A 22,021-nucleotide genomic window follows, 5' to 3' on the forward strand; every position below is an offset into this window, starting at 1 on the left:
AAGATCTATACTGTACTCTGTTAGGCGTTTCTCAGTTGTTTGCTATTTTACAGTAACTCTTGGCAGAATTGCATGCAAAAACCAGAAGTAATGGATGGGGAGGGGTGCATCTATCTATCTATCTATCTATCTATCTATCTATCTATCTATCTAATATTATGTGTATATAGGTAGAAGGTGAACCCTCTCTAAAAGACCATCTCTTTCAGAAGACCACCCATTTAACCAGACCACATTTTCTGTGATAGATTTTTCCATATCATCCATATTATCTTCTTTGAAAAGACCACCCCCCCTAGCAGACCACTTTTTAATGCAATTTAGGTGGTTGTCTCAAAGAGGTTTCACTGTACAATGTTATGTGCGTTCGCGTGTACACCCCCCACTGTGGTTTCCGGCAGGAGGTCACTTTCTGATCAGACTATTATCTTGAGACCCTTTAACCTTTTCCCAAAAATCTGTTATACTGTTAAGACGAAGTCGGATGTTTAAAAATGGCAGCCATATGCATTGGAGACCTGGTGGTAATACCTTCCATTGTAGCCTGCTGGTATTAACCCTTTCATTATGTCCCCCAAGCTCAAAAATGGGCCTTCAATTGTTGCCCCCCCCCCCCCCCCCCCCCCCCGATCCTGATCTTCTTCGAGTACCACTCCTGCGTGGCGAGATCACGAGGGCCGTCCGATTGTCATGTTAGTCAGAAGCCTTATGAAGACTTCCAGGCTTGTCTTAACTATATTCCTATTGAGGCTTTGCCTGTTGCAGGCCTCAATATGCATAATGTGATTTACTCATGGTACCAATACAAAGTACAATTTGTCCCGTGAAAATTAAATTCTCATATGGACATAAAAGTAAAAAAAAACTTATGGTTCTTGGAAGACGTTACAAAGTTTCTCCATGTATCAGAGACCAATATTGCTGAGAGTGTTCAGAATATCCCTGTAAGAAAATCAAGTTCTTGAGTTGTTGTCTTCTGTGATATTGGTTTACAATTCTATCCATCGTTCTATAGTCATTTGTTTCCGAAAGCCCCTTGGCAATGACCGTGACCTCCAGTCCAGCTTCTGTTTCCCAGTCAAGACCATGTAAATAAGGAAAACCGTTCCTCTACCGCCACCCTTTGGAAGGTAGCTCCCTATAGATCAGTGCATGGCTATTAAGAAGCCTAGTGACACGTTCTGGGATTAAAGCTAAACCAGAACATCTCTTCCAAAAGGAACCTGCAGTCAGCTATTTGGGGGTCATTGCCCTTTACCTGTGTGAAGCAGGGTACCAGGTGAGAGGCTATAGACATGGATCAGGGGAGTACTATGTCTACTACCTGACCATAACCAAGACAATGCACTAGAGATTCTGACCGTCCAAAAAAACACCCCAAAAAACCCTTTTCTGCTAATTTGCATACTAATTAAGGGTTGCTTTTTACAAGCATGGAGCAGCAGCCCTGAATAAGAAATCCATCATTGTAAACTGTGCAAGGTACAGTCAATAGCTCCTGGAAATAGGACAGCGGTGCCTCTAGCGCCACCTCTTGGATGGTAGCTACTCTACAAGTCTATGTTCAACCCTTAAATTGGTTGTGCAAAGTAGTGGGTATACGCCAAATCAGAAAATTCTCTTCCAAAAGGAAACCACACCCATCTACAGCAGTTCTGGGGGTTCTTACCCCTTATTAGTGCAGAGAGTAACATGGACTCACTGGGATCAGTAAACATGTCAGGGGTGTTAATTCATTTAATTTGGTCCATTAATTGTCCAAGGTGCGCCCCGTACACGACAAGCGTTAATAACCACTGCTATATGTGACTGTACTGAACAGGAGGGGTTGCCAAATTGAGGCCTCCCTTATTATGATGTCACTTCCTGCTCTGCAGCTATTGGCTGAAGTTGCATCTCATGGACTTCCTGCAGTTATATCTTATTGACTTGTTTGTTACAAATTTACGATCCAGTTTTTGCTGCAAAGGAAATAGAGTTGTAGGCAAATTTTATAAGCAGAAACCCTGAAAGAGGATAAAAATCCGGGTGCAGATCTGGACCTGAGCATATCATTTGTGATTTTTTCTACCTATTAGAGAATTCTAAATGCGGTGAATTTTGGCAAATCATTCAATTGTTCTCACTTCCTCCTTTACTTAAAGGGATTCTACCATTAAAAACCCTTTTTTTTTTGTGGATAAGACGTCGGAATAGTCTTTAGAAAGGCTATTCGTCTCTTACCTTTAGACGTGATCTCCGCTGAGCTGTTCCTTAGAAATACCGGTTTTTTACCGGTATGCAAATGAGTTCTCTCGCAGCGATGGGGGCGGGCTCCAGCGCTGAGGTGTCCCCACTGCCACCAGAGAAGTGTCTCCAAGCGCCGCCTCCTTTTTTTCGTCCGCAGCGTCATTTTCAAAGTCTTCTTTCGCCTTGAAGAAGACATTGAAAAAGAAAATCTAATTTGCCTGGAAAAAGAGAACCTAATTTGTCGCAAAATTCTAAATCAATGAGAGCTATGAAGGAAGCTAAAAGTCACAGAGTTCTCCTCAAGCGGAGCTCAGGTGGATCATCAACGCCAACAACACGCTCATTATATGGCGTCCCAGCGAGCTGCTGAGTTGCCGGAACAATCACAGGCACAGAGTTGAGGAACGAGTTCAGCAGAGGGCTAGTTTGAGAGCTGTCGAAACACCCGAGAAGTCGGATCATCAACGCCAACAACACACTCATTATATGGTGTCCCAGCGAGCTGCTGAGATGCTGGAACAATCACAGACACGGAGTGTGGAACAAGTTCAGCAGAAGGACAGCTTGAGAGCTGCCAAAACACCTGAGCATGCGGATCATTGGCGCCAACAACATGCTCATTATATGGCATCACAGCGAGCTGCTTATAATGTCAGAATAATCACAGGCACGGTGTGAGGAACAAGTTCTACAGCAGGACAGCTTGACAGCTGCCAAAACACCTGAGCATGTGGATCATCGGCGCCAACAACACGCTCATTATATGGCGTCTTAGCGAGCTGCTGAGTTTCCGGAACAATCACAGGCACAGAGTTGAGGAACGAGTTCAGCAGAAGGCTAGTTTGAGAGCTGTCGAAACACCGGAGAAGTCGGATCATCGGCGCCAACAACACGCTCATTATATGGCGTCCTAGCGTGCTGCTTAGATGTCGGAACAATCATAGGCACTGCGTGTGGAACAAGTTCAGCAGCAGGACAGCTTGAGAGCTGCTAAAACTCCTGAGCATGCGGATCATCGGCGCCAACAACACGCTCATTATATGGCATCACAGCGAGCTGCTTAGATGTCTGAACAATCACAGGCGCGGTGTGAGGAACAAGTTCTGTAGCAGGACAGCTTGACAGCTGCCAAAACACCTGAGCATGTGGATCATCGGCGCCAACAACATGCTCATTATATGGCGTCCTAGCGAGCTGCTGAGATGTCGGGACCATCACAGGCACGGTGTGAGGAACAAATTCTGCATCAGGACAGCTTGACAGCCGCCGAAACACTGGAGCAGGTGGATCATCAACACCAACAGCACTCTCATTATATGGCATCCCAGCGAGCTGCTGAGATGCCGGAACAATCATGGGCACAGCATGAGGAGCAAGTTCTGCAGCAGTACAGCTTAAGAGCTGCCGAAACACTGGAGCAGGCAAACCATCGACGGCAGCAATTTGCTGAATATAGGCGGATCATCGACGCCAACAACATGCAGACGAAGTCGTGGGCCGAATTTAGTTTGCAGTAAAGCTTCATGGAATGCACTGATAAGCTTTTTGATATAATTCTGTTAAGACCTGATTCGCACTGGCAGTTTTTGGCGCAGTTTCATTGCAACAACTAAAATTCAAGGAATGTAAAATGCAAAAAAATGACTTCTATTTTTTGCTGTGTTGTGTGTTTTTGCAGATTGCAGGGGGCGCTGGAGTAGACACGCACAGGGTTGCTGGGTAGATCTGGCCGCTGCGCGCTCCGTCCTTAGCGCCTCTCGCCTCCGCTCTCCTCGCTGTATCTTTATAGAAAGTGACTAGCTCCACAGCTGCTGAAAGTTTTCTTAAGACTTTTTCTCTGGCAAAGACGTCTTCTCACCTGAATCCCCCTGACACAACCTGTTTCCACATCCTGTCAATACCCAAAGTGGGGGGCGGGTGGAAGCAGCCACAGGTAACTGTCACCTTTAGGCCCGAGAGGTGTCAAACTGGCTTTTCTCTCCTCTCCTCGGTGTCTGAGGACGTTCATTTCTCCCCAGGACGAATGTGCAGGAAGCCGCTCGGCTCCGGTCACAGACTGTGGCATGGGCTTGATGTAACAGGTTGTGAGGTTTGCTCTTTTCAGACGTGCGGGCTCAGCGCAGAGCCGTGCGTGGCTGTGACATGAGCGCACTTCGCCTGCCTCCTAGCAGCACACGTGAAGCTAAGACTCTTTGACACCTGCCATTTGAACCTTTTTCCTACTGAAAAATGTCATCCTTTTCCGACAAGCTAAAGACAGATATCTGATGGTTGTCTTCTATGAGGATGTTCTGGGGGCATGTGCTGTATAGATGAATAGACAGGCACCGGGACACGGGCGCCCCCCTCGCCGCCAATGTACCTGCCACACGACCGGCTTCACTTCTAACCTCCGTGTCTTGGGATTTGGGCTTTCCAGTGAATGTCGGCTTCACCTGTCACAGAACACATAGCGTCAACCTTTATTAGGACTGGCAGAGATACAGGGGGTGACAGGTGTTACAGACGCCGCCACCGTGCAGGGCTACCGGATCCGGGAGAGAGCTTCATTTAGTTATTTGCATTTTGGAAGGGATGAGAAACTTTTTGAATCATTTTATTTTGTTTGTTCTCCCCTAAATATACCTGGAAGTGTAACTGGTCGTCTTGTGAGACGTCTTCTAATCTTCTTGACCTGATCTTAGTCTTCTATACAGTGACATATATGCTGGGAGACAACCATTTATTAATGGCATAAGGAAAGTCACCCAGCTTTCCACAAACCCTGAATGTCAGAGGGATAGAGGAAGTGTTTCTGCCTGTCTATCTATCTATCTATCTATCTATCTATCTATCTATCTATCTATCTATCTCCTATCTATCTATCTATCTATCTATCTATCTATCTATCTCCTATCTATCTATCTATCTATCTATCTATCTATCTATCTATCTCCTATCTATCTATCATCTATCTATCTCCTAGCTATCTATCTCATATCTATCTCTCCTATCTATCTATCTATCTATCTATCTATCTATCTCCTATCTATCTATCTATCTATCTATCTATCTATCTATCTATCTATCTATCTATCTCCTATCTATCTCTCCTATCTATCTATCTATCTATCTATCTATCTATCTCCTATCTATCTATCTATCTATCTATCTATCTATCTATCTATCTCCTATCTATCTATCTATCTATCTATCATCTATCTATCTATCTATCTATCTATCTATCTCCTATCTATCTCTCCTATCTATCTATCTATCTCCTATCTATCTCTCCTATCTATCTATCTATCTATCTATCTATCTATCTATCTATCTATCTATCATCTATCTATCTATCTATCTATCTATCTCCTAGCTATCTATCTCATATCTATCTCTCCTAGCTATCTATCTATCTATCTCCTATCTATCTATCTATCTATCTATCTATCTATCTCTCCTATCTATCTCCTATCTATCTATCTATCCATCTATCTATCTATCTATCTCCTATCTATCATCTATCTATCTATCTATCTATCTATCTATCTCCTATCTATCATCTATCTATCTATCTATCTATCTCCTAGCTATCTATCTCATATCTATCTCTCCTATCTATCTATCTATCTATCTATCTATCTATCTATCTATCTATCTCCTATCTATCATCTATCTATCTATCTATCTATCTATCTATCTCCTAGCTATCTATCTCATATCTATCTCTCCTATCTATCTATCTATCTATCTATCTATCTATCTATCTATCTATCTATCTATCTCCTATCTATCTCTCCTATCTATCTATCTATCTATCTATCTATCTATCTATCTATCTCCTATCTATCATCTATCTATCTATCTATCTATCTATCTATCTATCTATCTATCTATCTATCTCCTATCTATCTCTCCTATCTATCTATCTATCTATCTATCTATCTATCTATCTATCTATCTCCTATCTATCTATCTATCTATCTCCTATCTATCTATCTATCTATCTATCTATCTATCTATCTATCTATCTATCTCCTATCTATCATCTATCTATCTCCTATCTATCTATCTATCTATCTATCTATCTATCTATCTATCTATCTCCTATCTATCTATCTATCTATCTATCTATCTATCTATCTCCTATCTATCTATCTATCTATCTATCTATCTATCTATCTATCTCCTATCTATCATCTATCTATCTCCTATCTATCTATCTATCTATCTATCTATCTATCTATCTATCTATCTATCTATCTCCTATCTATCTATCTATCTCCTATCTATCTATCTATCTATCTATCTATCTATCTCCTATCTATCTATCTATCTATCTATCTATCTATCTATCTCCTATCTATCTATCTATCTATCTATCTATCTATCTATCTATCTATCTATCTATCTCCTATCTATCATCTATCTATCTCCTATCTATCTATCTATCTATCTATCTATCTATCTATCTATCTATCTATCTCCTATCTATCTATCTATCTATCTATCTCCTATCTATCTATCTATCTATCTATCTATCTATCTCCTATCTATCTATCTATCTATCTATCTCCTATCTATCATCTATCTATCTATCTATCTATCTATCTATCTATCTATCTATCTCCTAGCTATCTATCTCATATCTATCTCTCCTATCTATCTATCTATCTATCTATCTATCTATCTATCTATCTATCTATCTCCTATCTATCTCTCCTATCTATCTATCTATCTATCTATCTCCTATCTATCTCTCCTATCTATCTATCTATCTATCTATCTATCTATCTATCTATCTATCTATCTATCTATCTATCTCCTATCTATCATCTATCTATCTATCTATCTATCTATCTATCTATCTATCTATCTATCTATCTCCTATCTATCTCTCCTATCTATCTATCTATCTATCTATCTATCTATCTATCTCCTATCTATCTATCTATCTATCTATCTCCTATCTATCTATCTATCTATCTATCTATCTATCTATCTCCTATCTATCTATCTATCTATCTATCTATCTATCTATCTATCTCCTATCTATCTATCTATCTATCTATCTATCTATCTATCTCCTATCTATCTCTCCTATCTATCTATCTATCTATCTATCTATCTATCTATCTATCTATCTATCTATCTATCTCCTATCTATCATCTATCTATCTCCTATCTATCTATCTATCTATCTATCTCCTATCTATCTATCTATCTATCTATCTATCTATCTATCTATCTCCTATCTATCTATCTATCTATCTATCTATCTATCTATCTATCTATCTCCTATCTATCATCTATCTATCTCCTATCTATCTATCTATCTATCTATCTATCTATCTATCTATCTATCTCCTATCTATCTATCTATCTATCTATCTCCTATCTATCTATCTATCTATCTATCTATCTCCTATCTATCTATCTATCTATCTATCTATCTCCTATCTATCTATCTATCTATCTATCTATCTCCTATCTATCTATCTATCTATCTATCTATCTATCTATCTATCTCCTATCTATCATCTATCTATCTCCTATCTATCTATCTATCTATCTATCTATCTATCTATCTCCTATCTATCTATCTATCTATCTATCTATCTATCTATCTATCTATCTATCTATCTATCTCCTATCTATCTATCTATCTATCTATCTATCTATCTATCTATCTCCTATCTATCATCTATCTATCTATCTATCTATCTATCTATCTATCTATCTATCTATCTCCTATCTATCTCTCCTATCTATCTATCTATCTATCTATCTATCTATCTATCTCCTATCTATCTATCTATCTATCTATCTATCTCCTATCTATCTATCTATCTATCTATCTATCTATCTATCTATCTATCTTATTATACATGTATGTATCCAATGAAGCATTGCAAATATTGCATCTTTTATGGATATGCAAATTAGCCAACAAGTGCCCTAGGGGCAGGACTGATTTACCAGAAGTATCTACAAACTCCTGCAGGTGCACGGACTCTCCTCTGGACTCACTTCCCAATGCCGCCCCCTTAGCTGTGATTGACATGTCTGCTCCTGCCTGCTTTACAGCTGTCTGTAGGCAACTCGGACAAATTAGGCCCCTCCTCCAATGCACTGGCTGGCTCATTTGCATATCCATAAAAAGAGGATTATCTCTGTATGGCTTCATTGGATTGTAACCACAAAGATATGTTGCAGATTGTTTTGGGGTGCATTTTTGGACCTGATGGACTCCCTTTAAAGAGGTTTTCCGGGGCTTATCAGTTGATGACCTAGCCTTAGGATAGGCTATTAATTATAGATTGGCAGGGCTCCGAGACCCGGGCCCCTGCTGGTGATCTGTTCAGAGAGGCTACCACGGTACATTTGTATAGTGCCTGTGTGTAATATTCAGCTCAACCCATTTACTTGAATGGGACTGAGCAGTGATGCGCTATGTGACCAATGAATGGGGCCTGTAAAGTAATGCGACTGCTGCTTCAGACACCTGATCCATGGGGGCCCCGGCGGCCGGACCCCTGTGAATCTTCAGTTAGTGATCTGTGCTGTGGATAGGTCACCAATTTAAGGGTCCTGGAAAGCAAGACCCCATCAGATGCAAAGTAGGAGCAGAAACTTTGTTGTTAGGCAACTCAGGGAGCTGCCCGACCCGGATTGGCCTTAAGACAGTCATGACTCAGGCACGCAGAGGCTGACAATGTTACTTGCAGCTCAACGGGCGGCAATTTCAGAGCAGATCTGGAGCACTTGTGACCGTCTATAGGCAAATCAAGCTCCGCCCCCTGTGCCCTTGCAGGCCTGTAGCCATAAAAAGATGATTATCTCTGCTTTACTTCACTAGTTTGTGGCCACCAAGGTATGTTATTGATTCTTAGAAGCCCCTCCATGGCACATTTATGGCTTCGGGAGACATTTTGCACTTGATACTCCCTAGAAAGAAGATCTGTCACCTCTCCTGAGGTTTTCTATTCTCTTATAACTCTGTGTTGCTCAGTTTGACTTTGACGAATTCTAAAAATTTAGGAATAAATTGACAATCTGATTGTTAGCAGTTGGGTTGTCCCTACACAATCTGACATTACCCAATCAGTGTTCTCAATGTATGGACACACCCCTATGACAAGAGGAATGGCAACACCAACGTTACAATGTATTCATACAGTTCCAGGGTGAAGAAGAGAATCCCCACAACTCCTTATTACATGGAGAATTCTAATATTTTGTAAGGCTCGGTCCCCATTCTGCTTTATAAATGTATTTTCCACCCTTTTCAGGTGGAAACCTGAAATTAATTTAGTCCATAATGGGAAGCTTAGACATTAAAGGGGTTGTCCAGGATTTAGGCAAATCCCAGAGGAGGCCGGGGAAGGTGAAACATGAAACAAACCCATACTCACCTGTCCTCTGCCCCTGTGTGGAGGAGCGTGCCCCGTGCCTTCATGACGGTGGACATTAAAGCCCTGGGGACAGGCGAGTTTGATTTAATTTTTTTACATTCCTGGACAATCCCTTTAAGATTGTATTTTACTGAACACTCAGATGAGATATTACTAAAGGTGTCTACTCTCACCATTATTGGAATTGCTTTGATGTGCTGTACTGTAGGAAACTGATGGAAACTATACGTCCCTTCTATTCTGGAGTTTCTGGTTGTCTGTTGCTGATCATGGGTCACCCTGAGACGATGATGTTCCCTCCATGTCTGTCACCACTGATCGAATCCAATGGACAGGTCACTGATTCCTGTAAGATCAGGACACTCCTCTCTCGCTGCTGCAAACCTTTCACTGATTTTATGGCTTTCTATTTTCCCACGTGGAATCCCCAATTTCAGTAAGATACAATGTGATCTCTGAAAAGCCATCCTGTTGTTGTATCCTAGGATAAGTAGTGTTAGCGGTGTCCGGCAGCCACTTATCTCTCTGGGGATAACGGAGGTCGATAGGACTGATATCTGACTGATGATTTAGCTGACATCTATCAGGTATCATGGCCTAGGTTGTGCATTCTATACTGTCCGTAATGGGGATTGCAGTTTTATCTCATTTACTAGCTGCATTACCCAGCAAAGCCACCGTGAAATACCGTATATACTCGAGTATAAGCCGAATTCTTCAGTACAGTTTTTGTGCTGAAAAAGCCCCCCCGGCTTATACTCAAGTCAGGGTGTGGGGGGGGGGTCTATGACCAGCCGCAGTATCAATGTATAGAATCTCCCATAAAATAGTGGGAAAAATAATAGAAGCTTTATAGAAAATAAAACAATTAAAAGTTGTAAATCCCTCCTTTCCCTAGAATACATATAAAAGTAGGAAATGACTGTGACACACAAACACATTAGGTCTCCCTGTGTCTACTGAATATAGGGGGTCTGCAGTGCTCCTGTTCCGTCGGGAAGGGGTTAATAGGAGCACTGCAGATCCCCTATAGTCAGCCAGGCTGGATTCCTAGTGGGGGAAAAAAAAAACAGTCCTCAAGCTCAGGGAAGGGGCAGACAGACAACGAAAACACCCCCTCCCCTTCCCCAGCACCTACTGCACCCAAAAACTCCGACCATTTTAATTTTTGAAATTTTCCAGTAGCTGCTGCATTCCCCCCCCCCCCCCCCCCTCGGCTTATACTCGAGTCAATAAGTTTTCCCAGTTTTTTGTGGTAAAATTAGGGGCCTCAGCTTATATTCAGGTGGGCTTATACTCGAGTATATATGGTATACGGCATATGGTGGAAGCTATTGGCGGAGCATGACGAACCGGACACCCACTGATTTTATATTGTTGGACTGTCCTATTTTACCCCTCTACACGGTATTATGCCCCATAGTGGTCCTTCTACACAGTATAATGTCCCACAGGGTTCCCCATGCTGATAATTTTTTTTAAAGGGATCCTATCATTTAAACACATTTTTTCACGTTGACACATCGGAATAGCCTTAAGAAAGTCTATTCTTCTCCTACCTTTAGATGTCTTCTCTGCGCCGCCATTCGGTAGAAATCCCGTTTTTCATCAGTATGCAAAATGAGTTCTCTCGCAGCACTGGGGGTGGTCCCCAGCACTCAAACAGCACTGGAGGCGTCCCCAATGCTGCCAGAGATCTCTCCAAAGGCGCCTCCATCTTCTTCAGGAACGGGCTCTTCACGCGTCTTCTTCTGTCCTGCATTTCAATCTTCTAGGCCTCGGGCAGAGCCGACGGCACATGTCCAGGCCACAAGAAAATGGCCGCTTACGCAGTAAAAATGGGATTTTAATGATAGAATCCCTTTAAGAAGCAGATACTTTGGGATGACCGAACCAATTCTTGTTACAAATTTTCCAAATATGTTGGGCTCGGCCAAATGGTAAATTTTTGGGGTTCACCACCCACAAGCTACTATTATATTCCTGGGTGTCTTCAAACCCTAGAGTACAATGATTGGAGGCCCATGGGAGGTGAGAAAACAAAACCAGCAGTATTACTTCCCTTCCCTGGGCTCCGGTGTGGGTCTCCATCCTCTTTGGGTTTCTTGTGACTTGCTGAATGACATCAGGGAGCCGCACTGGAGCCCAGGAGAGGTGAGTGACCCTGTTTGGTATATTTGCTCATTTCTCCTGGGCTTCTAATCATTCTACTCTGGGATCGGAAGAGACCCAAAAGTGTAATAATAGGATTATTTGGGTTCAGTTATGTTTAGTCCAAATGAAACCACTGGGCGAAACCTCACAAATAATTGTGAGACATTTTTGCGAGTTAGACTGCCATGCCCCACAACATTTATGCACTGTGCCACCGGAAGAAAATAAAGGTCGGATTATAAAAAGGGCAAATGGGAAATTACTTGCCACTGGACCCTCTTGCAGCCCCACAACACATTGTGCCCTGATTATAAGCTGGATACAATGTTTCAGTACACGGCTGAACTGGCTGTATTGCACATGGTCTGTGGTTGTTACTGTTCGTCCCCACTAGGTGGTGCCGGTGTCACACTTGAATCTTTTCCCTCCCGTTACAGTGGTCTGCTATCTCTGCTCTCGTGTTGCAAGCCGTTGCAATCTCCCAATTGTTTCGGAGAGCTCTGATAAGTTATGCTGAGACATCTGTGACTGCATTTAGGAAGGAATTGGCTGCAGTTCCCTGACCGAGACTTTTTGCAATTTTTTTTTTTTTTTTTTTTTTGGATCAGCTGCATTGCGTCCTGCACAGAGACACGCGATTGCTTTAAGAAAAACGTGAACACATTCTTCCCTCCTGAATTTTACGACAACTCGCTAATAGGATTTGTTGTAATATTATAGGGAAGACGAGTTCCAGATTATACGTAAAGTAAACCGAATAATAGTTTAATGCAACTTCTTACCTTGTAGGATGAGACCTTTGTATAAGCATGGGTTACGGCACTGTATGGCGACCGCCATCATCACACCACAGCGCCCCCGCCTGCCAGGATGGCCCCCAGGCTCTTTATTATTACTTTTATATTATTATTTTATATATAATATTTGTTCGGTTACAGATATGTAATCATTTATGTGTAGAATTGGGTTTCTATTATTGCATATACAGTTGGATAATATGTATATAGACGTATCTATAGCACCTACAAACAAATCCATTTCACCGGTACGTGAGGATTGTGTAAATTCCTCTATGTGAAGGACCAGTCTGCACAATATATTAGATTTCATCGACTTCTTCATTATCCTGTGACCTAGAAAATAGCTGAACTGAATCCTTACTGCTGCTCCCCCTGGTGGTTATCTGTGACTTTACAGGGTCAGAGACATTTTATTGGAATACATTTTTATTTTAAATACATTTTAATTTCATTTATTTCAATTACTTACAGAGCGCCATCATATCCCGCAACACTCTATAGACATTGTGGTCCCTGTTCCATATACAGCTCTCAATCTACATTCCCTAATAGTATGGAGGGAGGAAACCCAGACAAACACGAGAAGAACATACAAACTTCTCACCTATGTTGTCCTTGGCAGGATTCGAACCTAAGACTCGGAGATCTTAAAGGGATTCTACCATTAAAATCAAATTTTTGTCGGTCACATGTAGGAATAGCCTATAGGCTATTGTTCTCCTACCTTTAGATGTCTTCTCTGCGCTGCCGTTCCGTTGAAATCCTGTTTTTTGTCAGTATGCAAATTAGTTGTCTTGCAGCACTGGGGGTGGTCCTCAGCACTCAAACAGCACTGGGGGCGTCCCCAATGCTGCAAGAGAACTATCCAGCGCCGCCTCCATCCTCTTCACGCATCTTCTTCCGCCGCTGGCGGTCAAACCTTGGGCAGAGCCGACTGCGTATGTCCACAGGCCACAAGAAAATGGCCGCTTACACAGTGAAGAAGATGGAGGCGGCGCTGGAGAGTTCTCTTGCAGCATTGGGGACGCCTCCAGTGCTGTTTGAACGCCGGGGCCCAACCCCAGTGCTGCGAGATAACTCATTTGCATACCGACAAAAAACGGGATTTCTACTGAATGGCGGCGCGGAGAAGACATCTAAAGGTAGGAGAATAGACTTTCTTAAGTTGCCTTTAATAAATCTATGATGATCCTTGGTGGTCCAACACACAAGACCTCCACGGATCAACTGTGTGAAGCATCTGCTTCCTCTTCCCATTCCATGTGTTGTTACATTCATCATTGTCGTGACCTGTTCACAGCTCAGTCCCATTCAAGAGAATTGGCTGAGATGTGATACTAAGCCGCTACAGTCACCATACAGTGTTCAGCGCTGTGCCATAGTGTCCTCCTAACACTGCAGCCTCTACAAACAGTTGTTGGGTGGGGGGCCCGGGTGTCAGACCCCTATCTATTTGTAGGATAGGTCATCAATTGATAAATCTGATAAAACCCCTTTATGACAGATGACAATATGTAGCGATACGTCCCATAGAATCCTTCTTCTCTAATGTATCCTTCTCCTTAATCCTACAGCATTACGAATGAAGCAGGAGCCTCCATCTACAGCGTAAGCCCAGAGGCGGCCAAGGAGATGCCTGATCTAGACCCCAATCTGCGAAGTGCAGGTAACGTTCCGTCCAGGATACACTTCGTCTTAGATTTAAAGGGGAACCTGTCACATAGAAATTGCTGTCCAGTCTGGCAGCGGCAGGTTATAGAGCCGAAGGATTCAGTAACTTGGTTTCTGTCCATTGATCTCTCTGCTCTTTCTGGGCTTTGCAGTCCATTGTCTGGTCCCATCAATGACTGACTCCTATCTCCGTATGACTGGGCACACAGTCTCGGTGTAGCACCGCCCACTGGACTCCTAAACCCAGAAGGAGCAGAGATAACAATGTATGAATAACAAGTGACACCGAATCCTTCCACGTTACGCAGATATTTTTCAGTTCTTTTACTCCCGACATTCTAAAACCCATAACGTTCTCATTTTCCCCTTTACGTAGTACTGCGAGGGCTTGATTCTTGCGTGACAAGTTATACTTCCAAATGGGACCGTTTATTGTTCTGTGCAATGAAAAAATTCCAAATGAGGTGGAATTGGAAAAAAAAATGCAGTGCCGCCATTTTCTTACAGCTTTTGTTTTTACGGCTTACACTGTGCGGTAACAATGCTGTGTTAGTTGTATTCTCCGGGTCGGTAGAATTATGGCGATACCAAAATTATATCGTTTTTTCAGATTTTAATAACTTTAAAAAAAAATTCAAATTTTGAAGAAAAAAAATAAAAATAAATTTCTTTATGTTGCCGTGTTCTGACACCTGTAACTTACATTTCAGTGTGCAGAGATGTGCAGGGTGTCTTTTTTTGCAAAAAAAATGTAGTTTTTATTGATACTATGTTTCGATGTAATGTTTTATTTTAATTTATTATATTTATATTATAAATATTATTATTATTATATATTATTATTATAATTATAGAATTAAATTATTAATTAATAATATAATAATAAATACTGAATTATATAATTAATTAAAAATATATTTATATATTTTACTCCATTTTTTAAGGCAAAAACATAAAAAAAACAAAAAAAAAACAAACAAACAAACAGGTCAACACGGTGGCTCAGTGGTTAGCACTGCAGCCTTGGAGTCCTGGGTTCGAGTCCCACCAGGAACAACATCTGCAAGGAGTTTGTATGTTCTCCCCGTGTTTGTGTGGATTTCCTCCCATTCTACAAAGACATAATGATAGGTACCAATAAAATTGCCAGACGTTCCCGTAAAAAAAAAAAAAAAAAAACATGTAAAAATTAAAAAAAGTTCTGGCTCTCAGAATACAGGGCCACTAAAACAAGTGAGTCATTTTATTACGGAAAAGAGGAACAACCCAAAACCCCGAAATCTAATTGTACATATCATGGATGATGCCCAGTGCAAAATTTAGAACTTAAGCTGCTTTTGTTTGTTTTGGGTTCTTTTGCCATCCAGCTAAGAAGGAGTTAATAAAATTTGTTACATAAAAGGTTAAATGTTTCCAATAATGGTGCAAAAGAAAATGACAACTCGTCGCGCAAAAAATATCCCATCAGTCACCAAAACTACCTGCTTTTTATTATCAGGATGATAGTTTGTATAAAATAGTAAAGAAAAGTTTTTTTTTTTTAATGACTTGTTATTGTTTATTAATTTTATTAGCATCGAGTTTTTATGCTAAACATAATTTTTTAAGATTTATTTTTTTCATTTTTCATGTTATCTATTTCCTTTTTTATACTTCAATTTTCACTTTGACCACTAAGCCTAATACTAGACACACACTTTTATAGGTCACTTGATTTACATGGCAAACAGGATTACGATAATAGATAACACCCCTAAAGATAAGCCATTATCACATCCACGACTGATATTCGATAACGTCAGGTCCATGACTATGCTGTAAAGCAGATCGCTAAACGCCGTTAACAGGGGAGAAGCTCAGGCAAGATGGCCGACTCCATAATCCTGTACAGGAAAAAAAAAAAAATTGGCGCTACACCAAAATAATTTTTTTTTATTTATGTCCACGATGTCCAAATTTCCCAGATAAGAGTTAAACCTTCTCGGCGGGCCGTACCATTCGATGCCCTCATAAAGTCTATTTTTGCACGGGGTTTGCATGCTGAAAATAGAAAACAGCCCTTTGTAAGTCCCTTTCCCCGCGGACGGGCCAGGTTTGCTGTTTTCTTTCAGAGTCATTTTGGAAGTGGGATAAATTTTTCCAGTAATTACATACATGAAGCAAATAAACGTTGCGCTCTTTATTTAGTAAGATTTCCTTCACGCTCTCATACAATACGCCAGTTATACCGGCCAGCGCTGCACACGGCTGCCAAACCTGTTAAATGTTTGCCCTGGCGAGCCATCAGAGGGAGAGAACAAGTCATCTCACTGCTGCCTGGTCGTGTTTCTGTCCTTAGGTTCGCGCTGTATTTTATCCTGGCGGCTGTACACGCCGATGGTACTAAACCATTCAGACACGCCATATTCTTGGACTTGGACAGAGCGGGGTGATGAAATATAGGAGGCGACATTCTGACGACCAGTTTTTTTTTATTTTTTTTTTATTGTGGCTGTTTTTATTTTTGTCCCTGTTTTTGTGTAAAGGCGGATTTAGTTACAGGAGGGGTTCAGGAAGCATGATGGGAAATGGTCCAAAGGAATGGGGGCCGCACGGTGGCTCAGTGGTTAGCATTGCAGCCTTGCAGCGCTGGAGTCCTGGGTTCGAATCCCGCCAGGAACAACATCTACAAGGAGATTGTTTGTTCTCCCCGTGTTGGCGTGGATTTCCTCCCATTCTACAAAGACATACTGATAGGGAAAAAAAATGTACATTGTGATCCCTATATATATATCCCTATAGGGGTTACAATCTACATTGGAAAAAAAAAAGGTCCAAAGGAATGCAAATTAGATTGGAGAAAAAGTTGCACCAAATCCGTATTTCAGAATTGGGGTCAAGTAGTGGGTCCATTCTTTGGAAAATGGTGTCTCCAACTAAGGTCCAGCAGGGTTGGTCTGGGGTCTTGTTTTGGCAGAAGCCTTTGCCTTATGTAACTACCAAGGTCAATGAGCGGCCTCTGAAGCCTAAGGCCTAGTTCACATCTGCGTCGGTAATCCGTTCAGGGGAGTCTGTATGGGGACCCCGCCGAATGGACTACTGAATGCATTGGCAAGGGCTGTGTAGTGAAAGCACATAGACCCCATAGACTGTAAGGGGGAGTTCACACGGAGTATAGCGCCGTGTATACGATCCTGGCTCCCATTGAAATCAATGGGAGCGTATACGGCCCGCAAAACCTCACACGCCGTATACGTGCCACATCACGCGGCACGTTACTCTGTGTGAACTCCCCCTAATGGGGTCCATGTGCTTTCCGCACGGTCTCCACACGAGTCATGCGGACAGGGAAGTATATCGTGAACTACTTTTCTGTCTTCATGTTCCATGCGGAGACTGTGCTGAAAGCACATGGACCCAATTATAGTCTATGGGGTCCATGTGCTTTCACTGCACACTGCTTGCCAATGCGTTTGGTAGTCCGTTCGGGGGGTCCCCATGCAGACTCCCCCAAAATGGATAACCAACGCAGATGTGAACCAGGCCTAAGTAAAGGAATCTTGACGTTGCTCTCATACGTCACCTGTGAAAACTCCTGGACAGACCCCATTATAATGAATGGTGTTTCATCCTAGACTTCATTACCGGGGTCTACCATGTCGGTACATCCAGTAGTCCATTTAGTGGCAGCTGACCCACGCAGGTGCAAAGTAGTGAAGCGATGGGCAGAGTTTGTTTCCCAATGTATAGGTAATAGGCCAGGGCACAGTAACCAGGCCGAGGTCAGGGCAGGCGACGCAGGTTCAGAGTCAGGTAAACAGCCGGAGGTCAAACACTGTTGATCAGGTACCAATAAAACCTTCACAACTACTACAGCAGACTGGAGATTGGCGCGGGGACCGGTTTGAGCATGTGCACACTGGCGCTTCTAAGAACCAACACATTACAAAATAAATATTACCGCAACAGAGAGGGAAAACTATTTTAAAAATTTTTTTTGTAGCATTGTGTGCTATGAAAAACAGAAAAAAATAGCAACAGCAAAATAATGGGTTGCAACAAATGGAATTTTTTTTTTACGTACAGGGTTAATTTTTTTGCAACAGCGCGGGGGGGGGGGGGGTGATGGGGTGTCTTTTTTTTATTGTAGTGTTTTTTTGTGGTTATTTATTGTAGTATAAAATACTCCTGAGCGAGAGAAACGGTCAAGTAAGAAGTCGCTGGATGTGCCTGTGGGGCCGGGCGCCTTGTGCGCTAACATCTCAGGGTTTGTTTTCTCTTCCATTATGCAGGGGAGAAGCTTTATTTTTCTTCCTTCTCCCGGCACCAATTTTCATTTTTCTTAAAGCCATTCTCAGAAGTTTAATTAACGGCTGCGCTTTAAGAGTAAAAAAAGCATCTTTACTGCTCGTGCTGTGCTGCCACCATTGATCCGAGCCGTGGATATGCCAGGACTGGAAGGTTGGCGACTTTCTTGTGCCCCAGTCCTGTGTAGGAAGATCTCAGCCCAGACGTCTACAGGACAATATATATAATGCTTATAGACAGGGGCGTAACTAGCAAAGGCTGAGCTCAGAGCAAATGTGGACTTGGGCCCCACACACAGTAAAACACTTCCTTGGCTGGCCAAGTTTAATGCCCCATAGTGGCCCCTTCACAGTATAATGTCCCATAGTGGCCCCTGCACACAGTATTATATCCCATAGTGGCCCCTGCACACAGTATTATGTCCCATAGTGGCCCCTGCACACAGTGTTATCCCCCATAGTGGCCCCTGCACACAGTATTATGCCCCATAGTGGCCCCTGCACACAGTATTATGTCCCATAGTGGCCCCTGCACACAGTATTATCCCCCATAGTGGCCCCTGCACACAGTGTTATCCCCCATAGTGGCTCCTGCACACAGTATTATATCCCATAGTGGCCCCTGCACACAGTATTATGCCCCATAGTGGCCCCTGCACACAGTATTATGCCCCATAGTGGCCCCTGCACACAGTATTATGCCCCATAGTGGCCCCTGCACACAGTATTATGCCCCATAGTGGCCCCTGCACACAGTATTATGCCCCATAGTGGCCCCTGCACACAGTATTATGCCCCATAGTGGCCCCTGCACACAGTATTATCCCCCATAGTGGCCCCTGCACACAGTATTATGCCCCATAGTGGCCCCTGCACACAGTATTATGCCCCATAGTGGCCCCTGCACACAGTATTATGCCCCATAGTGGCCCCTGCACACAGTATTATGCCCCATAGTGGCCCCTGCACACAGTATTATCCCCCATAGTGGCCCCTGCACACAGTATTATGTCCCCCTTAGTGGCCCCTGCACACAGTATTATGCCCCATAGTGGCCCCTGCACACAGTATTATGCCCCATAGTGGCCCCTGCACACAGTATTATGCCCCATAGTGGCCCCTGCACACAGTATTATGCCCCATAGTGGCCCCTGCACACAGTATTATGCCCCATAGTGACCCCTGCACACAGTATTATCCCCCATAGTGGCCCCTGCACACAGTATTATGTCCCCCTTAGTGGCCCCTGCACACAGTATTATGTGCCATAGTGGCCCCTGCACACAGTATTATGCGCCATAGTGGCCCCTGTACACAGTATTATGCCCCATAGTGGCCCCTGCACACAGTATAATGTCCCATAGTGGCCCCTGCACACAGTATTATGCCCCATAGTGGCCCCTGCACACAGTATTATGTCCCATAGTGGCCCCTGTACACAGTATAATGTCCCATAGTGGCCCCTGCACACAGTATTATGCCCCATAGTGGCCCCTGCACACAGTATAATGCCCCATAGTGGCCCCTGCACACAGTATTATCCCCCATAGTGGCCCCTGTACACAGTATTATGTCCCATAGTGGCCCCTGCACACAGTATTATGTCCCATAGTGGCCCCTGCACACAGTATTATGCCCCATAGTGGCCCCTGCACACAGTATTATGTCCCATAGTGGCCCCTGCACACAGTATTATCCCCCATAGTGGCCCCTGCACACAGTATTATACCCTATAGTGGCCCCTGCACACAGTATTATGTCCCATAGTGGCCCCTGCACACAGTATTATCCCCCATAGTGGCCCCTGCACACAGTATTATCCCCCATAGTGGCCCCTGCACACAGTATTATGCCCCATAGTGACTCCTGCACACAGTATTATGCCCCATAGTGGCCCCTGTACACAGTATTATGTCCCATAGTGTCTCCTGCACACAGTATTATGCCCCATAGTGGCCCCTGCACACAGTATTATGCCCCATAGTGGCCCCTGCACACAGTATTATGCCCCATAGTGGCCCCTGCACACAGTACTGTCACATAGTGGCCCCTGCACACAGTATAATGTCCCATAGTGGCCCCTGCACACAGTATTATCCCCCATAGTGGCCCCTGCACACAGTATTATGTCCCATAGTGACCCCTGCACACAGTATTATGTCCCATAGTGACCCCTGCACACAGTATTATGTACCATAGTGGCCCCTGCACACAGTATTATGTCCCATGGTGTCCCCTGCACACAGTATTATGTCCCATAGTGGCCCCTGCACACAGTATTATGTCCCATAGTGGCCCCTGCACACAGTATTATGTCCCATAGTGACCCCTGCACACAGTATTATGTCCCATAGTGGCCCCTGCACACAGTATTATGTCCCATAGTGGCCCCTGCACACAGTATAATGCCCCATAGTGGCCCCTGCACACAGTATTATGTCCCATAGTGGCCCCTGCACACAGTATTATGCCCCATAGTGGCCCCTGCACACAGTATAATGTCCCATAGTGGCCCCTGCACACAGTATTATGTCCCATAGTGGCCCCTGCACACAGTATTATGTCCCATGGTGTCTCCTGCACACAGTATTATGCCCCATAGTGGCCCCTGCACACAGTATTATGTACCATAGTGGCCCCTGCACACAGTATTATGTCCCATGGTGTCTCCTGCACACAGTATTATGTCCCATGGTGTCTCCTGCACACAGTATAATGCCCCATAGTGGCCCCTGCACACAGTATTATGTCCCATAGTGGCCCCAGTACACAGTATTATCCCCCATAGTGGCCCCTGCACACAGTATTATCCCCCATAGTGGCCCCTTCATATAATATGATGTCCCATAGTAGTTCCTAAGTGTTTGTTGCAAATATTGCAAACAATTTGGATTTGGTTACATATTTATCTATACAGAGGGGAAAGTGGAGAAGGAGACTGCTGGAAAAGGTACACTAAGGGCTCGTTCACACGGGGTAAGAGGGGGCGTATTTTGGGGTAAGATCAGATGGGATTTTTTGGCCCGAAACCTAAGGCAGGTAGCTGCGACTGAAAACTGGTGCACTGCACCGCCATCCAGCCACGCACTCCGCTCCGGATTAGGCCCAATGAATGGGCCTAGTTCGGAGGATGGTGTGAAGAAACGACCTGAAGAATGAGCATCCTGTTCCTTCCAGCTCCCGGAAAAAAGTCCTGAGCAGCTCCCATTCAATTCAATGGGAGCCGTCTTTTTGGTCAGGATTTTGAGGCGGATACGGCCTCTAAATCCTGACCAAAAAACTCTGTGTGAACTTACCCTAAGACTCTACTACTACACAGAATGAGGCAATAAATCAATTAACAGCCTCCTTCTCCCCCTCCCCTCTCCTTAGACTTCTCTGTATGAGCTGGACAAGGATACAGACTGTATAGTGAAGATAAGGAGGAGCAGAGAGGCCTATATTCTAGTGACTGGCAGGGGACACATGTCAAATTCCCGCTAATTTC

At 43.3% G+C, this 22,021-nt stretch overlaps 1 protein-coding gene across 1 annotated transcript in view; it reads left to right on the forward strand.

Annotated features, from left to right (window-relative positions):
- SRBD1 (S1 RNA binding domain 1) overlaps positions 1-22,021 on the forward strand; it is a 139,127-nt gene that overhangs the window by 36,615 nt on the left and 80,491 nt on the right. The window contains exon 10 of the mRNA XM_075267030.1: positions 14,152-14,243. Within this exon, the coding sequence (XP_075123131.1) occupies positions 14,152-14,243 (92 nt within the window). The remainder of the gene's footprint in view (positions 1-14,151; positions 14,244-22,021) is intronic.

Source organism: Leptodactylus fuscus, chromosome 3 (assembly GCF_031893055.1).
Source record: "Leptodactylus fuscus isolate aLepFus1 chromosome 3, aLepFus1.hap2, whole genome shotgun sequence".
NCBI classification, from domain to species: Eukaryota; Metazoa; Chordata; class Amphibia; order Anura; family Leptodactylidae; genus Leptodactylus; species Leptodactylus fuscus.